This window comes from Oncorhynchus nerka, linkage group LG8, assembly GCF_034236695.1.
Source record: "Oncorhynchus nerka isolate Pitt River linkage group LG8, Oner_Uvic_2.0, whole genome shotgun sequence".
NCBI lineage: Eukaryota > Metazoa > Chordata > Actinopteri > Salmoniformes > Salmonidae > Oncorhynchus > Oncorhynchus nerka.
In genome coordinates this window covers 70939589-70952457 of record NC_088403.1, presented here as the reverse complement: position 1 = coordinate 70952457, position 12869 = coordinate 70939589, and the positions used below count along the sequence as shown (strand labels likewise).

Below are 12869 nucleotides of genomic sequence, written 5' to 3'. Positions count from 1 at the left end.
CCCTACCACTGAGGAAGTACAGTTCCCGCTCAGCCCAGTCAAAACTGTTCGCTGCTCTGGCCCCCCAATGGTGGAACAAACTCCCTCACGACGCCAGGACAGCGGAGTCAATCACCACCTTCCGGAGACACCTGAAACCCCACCTCTTTAAGGAATACCTAGGATAGGATAAAGTAATCCCTCTCACCCCCCCTCCCCCTGAAAAGATTTAGATGCACTACTGTTCCACTGGAGGTCATAAGGTGAATGCACCAATTTGTAAGTCGCTCTGGATAAGAGCGTCTGCTAAATGACTTAAATGTAAATGTAAATGTAAAATGTACATAGACCCCGATCAATACTTTATACTGCCCCAACAGCACCAGAACATCAGTTACATAGACCCCGATCAATACTTTATACTGCCCCGACAGCACCAGAACATCAGTTACATAGACCCCGATCAATACTTTATACTGCCCCGACAGCACCAGAACATCAGTTACATGGACCCCGATCAATACTTTATACTGCCCCGACAGCACCAGAACATCAGTTACATAGACCCCGATCAATACTTTATACTGCCCCAACAGCACCAGAACATCAGTTACATAGTCCCCGATCAATACTTTATACTGCCCCAACAGCACCAGAACATCAGTTACATAGACCCCGATCAATACTTTATACTGCCCCGACAGCACCAGAACATCAGTTACATAGACCCCGATCAATACTTTATACTGCCCCGACAGCACCAGAACATCAGAACATCAATACTTTATACTGGCCCCGATAGTCCCCGATCAATACTTTATACTGCCCCGACAGCACCAGAACATCAGTTACATAGTCCCCGATCAATACTTTATACTGCCCCGACAGCACCAGAACATCAGTTACATAGTCCCCGATCAATACTTTATACTGCCCCGACAGCACCAGAACATCAGTTACATAGTCCCCAATCAATACTTTATACTGCCCCGACAGCACCAGAACATCAGCTACATAGACCCCGATCAATACTTTATACTGCCCCGACAGCACCAGAACATCAGTTACATAGACCCCGATCAATACTTTATACTGGCTGAACGGCACCAGAACATCAGTTACATAGACCCCGATCAATACTTTATACTGCCCCAGTTAGCACCAGAACATCAGTTACATAGACCCCGATCAATACTTTATACTGGCTGAACGGCACCAGAACATCAGTTACATAGACCCCGATCAATACTTTATACTGCCCCTATCATTTGGCGACAGCACCAGAACATCAGTTACATAGACCCGATCAATACTTTATACTGCCCTGACAGCACCAGAACATCAGTTACATAGACCCGATCAATACTTTATACTGCCCCGACAGAACATCAAACACCAGAACATCAGTTACAAGACCCGATCAATACTTTATACTGGCTGAACGGCACCAGAACATCAGTTACATAGACCCATCAAAGATCAATACTTTATACTGCCCGAAAAATGGCTGTGTTTTCACCAGAACATCAGTTATTTTTAAATCATAGACCCGATCAATACTTTATACTGCCCCGACAGCACCAGAACATCAGTTACATAGACCCCGATCAATACTTTATACTGGCTGAAATATATCCATGCACCAGAACATCAGTTACAACGTAACACAACCCGATCAATACTTTATACTGGGCGAGCGGCACCAGAACATCAGTTACATAGACCCGATCAATACTTTATACTGCCCCAACGGCACCAGAACATCAGTTACATTCCTCCAGGCCTAGGACGGGATATTTTCATAGACCCCGATTCTGACCATCACCCCTGGTGAGACAAGACCGCTAATTACTTTTGGCAGTGAAGAGCACTTTTTGCCAGTCCTGTCTGGTCCAGCGAGTGTAGCTTTGGGTTTGTGTCCATAGGCGACATTGTTGACGGTGATGTCTGGTGAGACCCTTCCTTTGCTGTACAGGCCTACAAGCCCTCAGTCCAGCCTGAACATCTGAACATCATCAAAGGTTGGTGATTCATTTTTATCTATATTTCTGCTTTTTTGTGACTCCTATATTTGGCCGGAAAAATGGCTGTGTGTTTTTTAACGACTTGGCGGTGATCTAACATAATCATATGTTGTGCTTTAGCTGTAAAGCATTTTTAAATCGGACACGATGGGTAGATTAACCTCTTAAGTCGACCCTCTACTTTTTTTTTATTTATTTTTACATTCTGTTAAAAATCGCGCAACATTTCAGCGCCCTGCTACTCATGCCAGGAATATAGTATATGCATTTGCTTAGTCTGTGTGGATAGAAAACACTCAGACGTTTAAAAAGAGTTGGCTCTATACCTTGAACTGTCCATTGCTGTTCTGGTTACTTATTTCACTGTAGAGCCTCTAGTTAAATCACTGCTGAATCCAGGCCTGCAGTGCCTAGCTCCACTTCCCAGAGCATTAGAAGCCTCCTCCTAAGTTTGTTCTTTTCACTGCTTTAGCACACTCTGCCAACCCGGATGTTCTAGCATTTACAAACTACAACATCAAAAGCACAGGAAAAACTGATCACTGAAAATGGAACTGGAAAATATATCCATGCTTAACGCTCCTACTTGAACCCATTGATTAAACACGTGAATCATCCTACAATTAATTGACTGAGGTTGCAGTACCTACTCAGTAAACGCTCCCTCACACAGGGTGTCTAATCGAGTCTTGTCATTTCCCTCCCGTCAGTAGTTTTTTTTGGTCAAACACATTCACAGGACACCGTATCTCCTCCAGGCCTAGGAACAGCGTGGATATTTTACGGCAGTTGAGTTTCTAGCCGGACATTTTTCCAGACGGACAGCTAATGATCTTTACATCGCCTCCTGATGAATTTTATCGCTTATTAACGTTTACTAATACCTAAAGTTGCATTACAAACGTATTTCGAAGTGTTTTGTGAAAGTTTATCGTCGACTTTTTGAATTTTAAAAAATGACGTTACGTTTTGAAACAATGTTTTTTTCTTTATCACACAGTCTACATATAACGATATCTAGGCACCACTGGATAAATCCACCATAATTGAGAATTTCAATAGAACATGCTTCCACCTGCACCCCCGGTCAACAGCATTGCACAGCAACTGCCCAAGCCTCCCATTTCTCCTTCTCCCAAATCCATTCAGCTGAAGTTCTGAAAGAGCTGAAAAATCTGGCCGGGCTATATGGACCGATTTAATCCCCCTTTCAAAGGGGGGACACTCTGAAATAAAGACCCAAATAGTGTTTATGGGACATCTAATCGGAGTGCCAACAAAGAAGATGGTGAAAGGTAATGAATGTTTTCTATTTTATTGTGCGGTTTGTGGCCTCCAATTGCTCTTAAATGCTAATTATTTTGTTTACGTCCCCCTGTGGGTCTTTTACGTGGGGTGTTGCATGCTATCAGATAATAGCTTCTCATGCTTTCGCCAAAAAGCATTTTAAAAATCTGACTTGTTGCCTGGATTCACAACAGAGTGTAGCTTTAATTCGATACCCTGCATGTGTATTTTAATGAACTTTTGAGTTTTAACTAATACTATTAGCATTTAGCGTCTCCTTCCAGTTCGCATTGCATTTCTCAGAGCTCTACTAGCTTTAAGCACCAACTGTCAGAGCGTTACTGCCCTGTACATAGCCCACCTATAATTTAGCAAACAGGTTAACAAGATGCTTTATCTTTCATTTGCTGTATTGGACTTGTTAATGTGTGAGAGTTACATATTTCTAAAGAATATTTTTGAATTTCACGCTGCCTTTATTCCATGGCCTATATTTTGCCTTTTTGCCTTACCTTGCGGAATGTTGTCGAGGAACCCCTGCGCTAAATGAAACTTGGTTAAAATAAAGTTAGTGAGGGAGATATGGGACTTCAGCTTCAGTGATTTATGCAGTTCGTTCCAGTCATTAGAGAACTGGAAGTTAATGCAGCCAAAGGAGGAACTGGTTTTGGGTGCCCAGTGAGATATACCTGCTGGAGCGCTACGGGTGGGTGCTGCTATGGTGACCAGTGAGATATACCTGCTGGAGTGCTACAGGTGGGTGCTGCTATGGTGACCAGTGAGATATACCTGCTGGAGTGGGTGGGTGCTGGGTGCTGCTATGGTGACCAGTGAGATGGGTGCTGCTGCTATGGTGACCAGTGAGATATACCTGCTGGAGCGCTACGGGTGGGTGCTGCTATGGTGACCAGTGAGATATACCTGCTGGAGTGAGATATACCTGCTGGAGCGCTACGGGTGGGTGCTGCTATGGTGACCAGTGAGATATACCTGCTGGAGCGCTACGGGTGGGTGCTGCTATGGTGACCAGTGAGATATACCTGCTGGAGCCCGTGCTACGGGTGGGTGCTGCTATGGTGCCCAGTGAGATATACCTGCTGGAGCCCGTGCTACGGGTGGGTGCTGCTATGGTGACCAGTGAGATATACCTGCTGGAGCGCTACGGGTGGGTGCTGCTATGGTGACCAGTGAGATATACCTGCTGGAGCGCTACGGGTGGGTGCTGCTATGGTGACCAGTGAGATATACCTGCTGGAGTGGTACGGGTGGGTGCTGCTATGGTGCCCAGTGAGATATACCTGCTGGAGCGCTACGGGTGGGTGCTGCTATGGTGACCAGTGAGATATATCTGCTGGAGCGCTACGGGTGGGTGCTGCTATGGTGACCAGTGAGATATACCTGCTGGAGTGGTACGGGTGGGTGCTGCTATGGTGACCAGTGAGATATACCTGCTGGAGCGCTACGGGTGGGTGCTGCTATGGTGCCCAGTGAGATATACCTGCTGGAGTGCTACAGGTGGGTGCTGCTATGGTGCCCAGTGAGATATACCTGCTGGAGTGGTACGGGTGGGTGCTGCTATGGTGACCAGTGAGATATATATACCTGCTGGAGCGCTACGGGTGGGTGCTGCTATGGTGACCAGTGAGATATACCTGCTGGAGCGCTACGGGTGGGTGCTGCTATGGTGCCCAGTGAGATATACCTGCTGGAGTGGTACGGGTGGGTGCTGCTATGGTGACCAGTGAGATATACCTGCTGGAGCGCTACGGGTGGGTGCTGCTATGGTGACCAGTGAGATATACCTGCTGGAGCGCTACGGGTGGGTGCTGCTATGGTGACCAGTGAGATATATCTGCTGGAGCGCTACGGGTGGGTGCTGCTATGGTGACCAGTGAGATATATCTGCTGGAGCGCTACGGGTGGGTGCTGCTATGGTGACCAGTGAGATATACCTGCTGGAGCGCTACGGGTGGGTGCTGCTATGGTGACCAGTGAGATATACCTGCTGGAGCGCTACGGGTGGGTGCTGCTATGGTGACCAGTGAGATATACCTGCTGGAGCGCTACGGGTGGGTGCTGCTATGGTGACCAGTGAGATATACCTGCTGGAGCGCTACGGGTGGGTGCTGCTATGGTGCCCAGTGAGCTGAGATAAGGCAGGGCTTTACCTAGCAGAGACTTGTAGATGACCTGGAGCCAGTGGGTTTGGCAACGAGTATGAAGCGATGGCCAGCCAACGAGAGCGTACAGGTCGCAGTGGTGGGTAATTTAATGGGGCTTTGGTGACAAAACGGATGGCACTGTGATAAACTACATCCAGTTTGCTGAGTAGAGTGTTGGAGGATATTTTATAGATGACATCACCCAAGTCGAGGATCGGTAGGATGGTCAGTTTTACGAGGGTATGTTTGGCAGCATGAGTGAAGGATGCTTTGTTGCGAAATAGGGAGCCGATTCTAGATTTAATTTTGGATTGGAGATGCTTAATGTGAGTCTGGAAGATGCCTAAGGCATGTTCACGCAGATGAGCAGGGACCCTGGGCATCTTTCTTTTGGTGTTTTTCAAAGTCAGTAGAAAGGCCTTTTTAGTGTCCTAAGTTTTCAGAACTGTGACCTTTAATTGCCTACCGTCTGTACGCTGTTAGTGTCTTAACGACCATTCCACAGGTGCATGTTCATTAATTGCTTATGGTTCATTGAACAAGCTTGGGAAACAGTGTTTAACCCCTTTACAATGAAGATTGTGAAGTTCTTTAGATTCTTACGATTTATCTTTGATAGACAGGGTCCTGAAAATGTTTCTTTTTTTGCTGAGTTTACATGAGTTTCTATGAGCCAGGTGATGTTGCAGCCTGGAAAGAGGATGGAGAGGTTCTGGAAAGAGGGGAGAGGTTCTGGAAAAAGGAAGGAGAGGTTCTGGAAAAAGGAAGGAGAGGTTCTGGAAAAATGAGGAGAGGTTCTGGAAAAAGGAAGGAGAGGTTCTGGAAAGAGATTCTGGAAAGAGGAGGAGAGGTTCTGGAAAGAGGAGGCACGAGTGAGTGTGATGCAAAAGGAGGAGAGAGTTAGTGAAAGATAACAAGTAGAGAGGAGCCAAATTCAGAAAGTAATTTATGTCGGAGTATCATTGGAGAAAGACGGCAGCATTTAACACCATAGTACCCTCCAAACTCGTCGTTAAGCCCTGGGTCTCGACTCCGCCCTGTGCAACTGGGTCCTGGACTTCCTGACGGGCCGCCGCCAGGTGGTGAGGGTAGGAAACAACATCTCCACCCTGCTGATCCTCAACACCAGGGCCCCAAAATGGTGCGTTCTCAGCCCTCTCCTGTAATCCCTGTTCACCCATGACTGAGTGCATGCACGCCTCCAACTCAAGTTTGCAGATGACATTACAGTGGTAGGCTTGATTACCAACAGCGACGAGACGGCCTACAGGGAAGAGGTGAGGGCCCTCGGAGTGTGGTGTCAGGAAAATAACCTCACACTCAATGTCAACAAAACAAAGGAGATGATTATGGACTTTAGGAAACAGCAGAGGAGCACCCCCCTATCCACATTGACGGTACAGTAGTGGAGAAGGTGGAAAGTTTTAAGTTCCTCGGCGTACACATCACGGACAAACTGAAATGGTCCACCCACACAGACAGAGTGGTGAAGAAGGCGCAACAGCGCCTCTTCAACCTCAGGAGGCTGAAGAAATTTGGCTTGTCTCCAAAAACACTCACACAACACTCACTTTTACAGATGCACAACTGAGAGAATCCTGTCGGGCTGTATCACCGCCTGGTATGGCAACTGCTCCACCCACAACCGTAAGGCTCTCCAGAGGGTAGTGAGGTCTGCACAACGCATCACCGGGGGCAAACTACCTGCCCTCCCAGGACATCTACACCACCCGATGTCACATGAAGGCCATAAAGATCATCAAGGACAACAACCACCCGAGCCACTGCCTGTTCACCCCGCTATCATCCAGAAGGCGAGGTCAGTACAGGTGCATCAAAGCTGGGACCGAGAGACTGAGAAATAGCTTCTATCTCAAGGCCATCAGACTGTTAAACAGCCATCACTAACATTGAGTGGCTGCTGCCAACACTCTGACTCAATCTCTAGCCACTTTAATCATTAAAAATTGGATGTAATAAATGTATCACTAGTCACTTTAAACAATGACACTTTATATAATGTTTACATACCCTACATTACTCATCTCATATGTATATACTGTACTCTATACCATCTACTGCATCTTGCCTATGCCGTTCGGACATCGCTCATCCATATATTTATATGTACATATTCTTATTCATTCCTTTACACTTGTGTGTATAAGGTAGTTGTTGTGAAATAGTTAGAACAGTTGATAGATATTACTGCATGGTGGGAACTAGAAGCACAAGCATTTCGCTACACTCACATTAACATCTGCTAACCATGTATACAGATATACAGATATATTTTACTTATATTTTACTTGATATTTAATTTATATTTATTTATTTCACCTTTATTTAAGGACTGACTGCTAAGTTCAGGCTACCAAGCTTGCTAGGACAGAACAGATCCGACATGTGTATGTGACCAATAACATTTGATTTGATTTGATTTAGCTACCAGCCCGCAGTGGTGCCAGCTGTCTTCTGCCAGAGTGATGGACATCAAAGAATTGTTACCAACATCAAAAGAGAGCTGTGAATTTAAGTGTTTTAGTTATAAACGTTTCCAGTGAAGTAATTGGACTTGCTGATTTCTTCCTGAAAGAAGAAGACATCTGAAGTTGTTTGACATTACATAGCAGGGCACAGATGTGAAGGGACACTGTTAATAATGGACATTTAGGCCTAATTAGTCATTCAAAGGTGAAGAAAATGACTGTGACAACGTCGCAGACTACATGTTTTATTTGAGTCCCTGACAGCTCTCATACAGACTACTTGAACATTCTTTTTGCTTGTTATTGGGATGATGTAATATATAGAAATGCTGTAAGACTGCTAGGTTGGGTTGCTATGTTTCATTGGTTGTCTTCAAGCTAGGCTACACATGAAGTAGGTTACAGTAGGCTATTCTGTGAACTGTGAAATTGTGTTTGTTGTGTTGTTGCCTAAAACTGACAATGTATTTTCATTATTTTCAAGCAGAACTGTCTTGTCATTACCACGGTATTGGGGTTGGGGGCCTAACCTGTCTTAGGGCTGTTTACCAGGTGGGCAGCTATGCTATTAACCAGACACTATGATGGGCTGTATACAGTGGGTTATTCTGAACCTTTCACCCCCTACTGTTAGGAAAGGTGCTACTAAGTAGTAGGTTAAATGTGTTGGGCTCTGGTGGTCACTCAACCTCTCAAGACTGATCTGAGAAAAACCATAAACAGCTACGTATATCCTACCTCTTACATGTAGAAAAAACTAACTTTAAATCTTAGCTTCCATTCTACTCTACTTGTAGAGTAAAGAGGAGAGTATTGTCCTGAACTTTCTTTTACAATCATTGGACTGAGAACCTATTCAGCGGTCCAGACAACTTCTGAAATCTTGGTTAAAGCCAGAATAACTATTGAGTTTAGGTGAGTTTAGATGAATTTTGTTCTGTTGTTATAGAGATGTATAGCAGTACCTTGGTTGTCGTGTCGATGCTGGCGGGGACGTCACTAAGGTTGGTTGCCGTGCAGTTGACCCGGGGGCGGTGGTCTTTGTCACGGTCACTATGGCAACCAGTCATGGCATTGGAGTGGTGAGAGAGGGGGAGGAAGAGGAGGAGGAAGACGAGTGCCATGCTGACGGACTGAAAAACCTAGAGGAGAAACAGGTGAGAGAATCATTATGGCACCCATATGTAGTTCCCTACCGGGACCCATAGTGGCTATACAGTCGTGGCCAAAAGTTTTGAGAATGACACAAATATTAATTTTCACAAAAATCTGCTGCCTCAGTTTGTATGATGGCAATTTGCATCTACTCCAGAATGTTATGAAGAGTGATCAGATTAATTGCAAAGTCCCTCTTTGCCATGCAAACTAACTGAATCCCCCAAAAAACATTTCCACTGCATTTCAGCCCTGCCACAAAAGGACCAGCTGACATCATGTCAGTGATTCTCTCGTTAACACAGGTGTGAGTGTTGACGAGGACAAGGCTGGAGATCACTCTGTTTGTTATGCTGATTGAGTTTGAATAACAGACTGGAAACTTCAAAAGGAGGGTGGTGCTTGGAAACATTTTTCTTCCTCTGTCAATCATGGTTACCTAAAAGGAAACATGTGCCGTCATCATTGCTTTGATCGAAAAGAGCTTCACAGGCAAGGATATTGCTGCCGGTAAGATTGCACCTAAATCAACCATTTATCGGATCATCAAGAACTTCAAGGAGAGCGGTTCAATTGTTGTGAAGAAGGCTTCAGGGCGCCCAAAAAAGTCCAGCAAGCACCAGGACCGTCTACTAAAGTTGATTCAGCTGCAGGATCGGGGCACCACCAGTACAGAGCTTGCTCAGGAATGGCAGCAGGCAGGTGTGAGTGCATCTGCATGCACAGTGAGGAGAAGACTTTTGGATGATGGCCTGGTGTTAAGAAGGACAGCAAAGAAGCCACTTCTCTCCAGGAAAAACATCAGGGACAGACTGATATTCTGCAAAAGGTGTGTGTCATGCCAACAGTAAAGCATCCTGAGACCATTCATGTGTGGGGTTGCTTCTCAGCCATGAATAAAGAATGGTACCAACACATCCTCCGAGAGCAACTTCTCCCAACCATCCAGGAACAGTTTGGTGATGAACAGTGCCTTTTCCAGCATGATGGAATACTTTGCCATAAGGCAAAAGTGATAAGGCATAAGTGAAAACTAAGTGGCTCGGGGAACAAAACATCGATATTTTGGGTCCTTGACCAGGAAAATCTCCAGACCTTAATCCCATTGAGAACGTTGGTCAATCCTCAAGAGGCGGGTAGGCAAACAAAAACCCACAAATTCTGACAAATTCCAAGCATTGATTATTCAAGAATGGGCTGCCATCAGTCAGGGTGTGGCCCAGAAGTTAATTGACAGCATGCCAGGGTGGATTGCAGAGGTCTTGAAAAAGACGGTCAACACTGCAAATATTGACCTTCATGTAATTGTCAATAAAAGCCTTTGACACTTATGAAATGCTTGTAATTATACTTCAGTATTCCATAGTAACATCTGACAAAATTATCTAAAGACACTGAAGCAGCAAACTTTGTGGAAATTAATATTTGTTTCATTCTCTAAACGTTTGGTCACGATTGTACAGTATATTTACTGTAATATACACAGTCAATATATAGGGAATAGGTGGGCGTTTGGGACACACTTCATGTTGATATGTTTCTACCATATTACCAGGTCATTTATAATAGAGACTGGTGTTTCTACCATATTACCAGGTCATTTATAATAGAGACTGGTGTTTCTACCATATTACCAGGTCATTTATAATAGAGACGGATGTTTCTACCATATTACCAGGTCATTTATAATAGAGACTGATGTTTCTACCATATTACCAGGTCATTTATAATAGAGACTGATGTTTCTACCATATTACCAGGTCATTTATAATAGAGACTGATGTTTCTACCATATTACCAAGGTCATTTATAATAGAGACTGATGTTTCTACCATATTACCAGGTCATTTATAATAGAGACGGATGTTTCTACCATATTACCAGGTCATTTATAATAGAGACTGGTGTTTCTACCATATTACCAAGGTCATTTATAATAGAGACTGATGTTTCTACCATATTACCAGGTCATTTATAATAGAGACTGGTGTTTCTACCATATTACCAGGTATAATAGAGACTGATGTTTCTACCATATTACCAGGTCATTTATAATAGAGACTGATGTTTCTACCATATTACCAGGTATAATAGAGACTGATGTTTCTACCATATTACCAGGTCATTTATAATAGAGACTGATGTTTCTACCATATTACCAGGTCATTTATAAATGAGACTGATGTTTCTACCATATTACCAGGTATAATAGAGACTGGTGTTTCTACCATATTACCAGGTCATTTATAATAGAGACTGATGTTTCTACCATATTACCAGGTCATTTATAATAGAGACTGATGTTTCTACCATATTATCAGGTCATTTATAATAGAGACTGATGTTTCTACCATATTACCAGGTCATTTATAATAGAGACTGATGTTTCTACCATATTACCAGGTCATTTATAATAGAGACTGATGTTTCTACCATATTACCAGGTCATTTATAATAGAGACTGATGTTTCTACCATATTACCAGGTCATTTATAATAGAGACTGATGTTTCTACCATATTACCAGGTCATTTACAATAGAGACTGATGTTTCTACCATATTACCAGGTATAATAGAGACTGATGTTTCTACCATATTACCAGGTCATTTATAATAGAGACTGATGTTTCTACCATATTACCAGGTCATTTATAAATGAGACTGATGTTTCTACCATATTACCAGGTCATTTATAAATGAGACTGATGTTTCTACCATATTACCAGGTCATTTATAATAGAGACTGATGTTTCTACCATATTACCAGGTCATTTATAATAGAGACTGATGTTTCTACCATATTACCAGGTCATTTATAATAGAGACTGATGTTTCTACCATATTACCAGGTATAATAGAGACTGATGTTTCTACCATATTACCAGGTCATTTATAATAGAGACTGATGTTTCTACCATATTACCAGGTATAATAGAGACTGATGTTTCTACCATATTACCAGGTCATTTATAATAGAGACTGGTGTTTCTACCATATTACCAGGTCATTTATAATAGAGACTGATGTTTCTACCATATTACCAGGTCATTTATAATAGAGACTGATGTTTCTACCATATTACCAGGTATAATAGAGACTGATGTTTCTACCATATTACCAGGTCATTTATAATAGAGACTGATGTTTCTACCATATTACCAGGTCATTTATAATAGAGACTGATGTTTCTACCATATTACCAGGTCATTTATAATAGAGATTTACCGTGTTGCTCCTCCTTAGACTTCAATCTGCAGCTGGTCCAGAGTCCAACACAAACACTATAGCTGGCTGAAGATATACCCAACTGTCTGGGTGTGTCTGTGTCTGTGTGCTGTGTGTGTGTGTTTGCTGTTTCCTGTTTCTGTGTCTGTGTGTGTGTACGTGTTGTGTATTGTGTGTATGTGTGTGTGCTGTGTATTGTGTGTGTGCTGTGTATTGCGTGTATGCTGTGTATGTGTGTGTGTGTGCATGTGTGTGTGCTGTCTATTGTGTGTATGTGTGTGTGCTGTGTGTGAAGACCCGTGGTCTCTCTATGAATGACAGACAGGAAGAGATATGTCTGACAGGAAAGCTGCCTGATAGTTGATTGGATATTCTCTTCATTTCACTCCAAAAAGACCCTACATTATATTTTAAAAAATACACTTATGCTTTGACACACTTGTATCATTACACACCACACACATTACACACCACACACATTACACACCACACACATTACACACCACACACATTACACACCACACACATTACACACCACACACATTACA

General features: G+C 43.5%; 1 protein-coding gene across 1 annotated transcript in view; it reads right to left on the bottom strand.

Moving 5' to 3' along the window:
* The window catches only part of LOC115124873 (platelet glycoprotein Ib alpha chain), a 35319-nt gene extending 22894 nt beyond the window's left edge, over positions 1-12425 (bottom strand). The window contains exons 1-2 of the mRNA XM_065021171.1: positions 12322-12425; positions 8907-9083 (exon numbers count right to left, since the gene is read on the bottom strand). Of these exons, the coding sequence (XP_064877243.1) occupies positions 8907-9065 (159 nt within the window). The 5' untranslated portion in view covers positions 9066-9083; positions 12322-12425. The remainder of the gene's footprint in view (positions 1-8906; positions 9084-12321) is intronic.
* Positions 12426-12869: the final 444 nt, after the last annotated feature.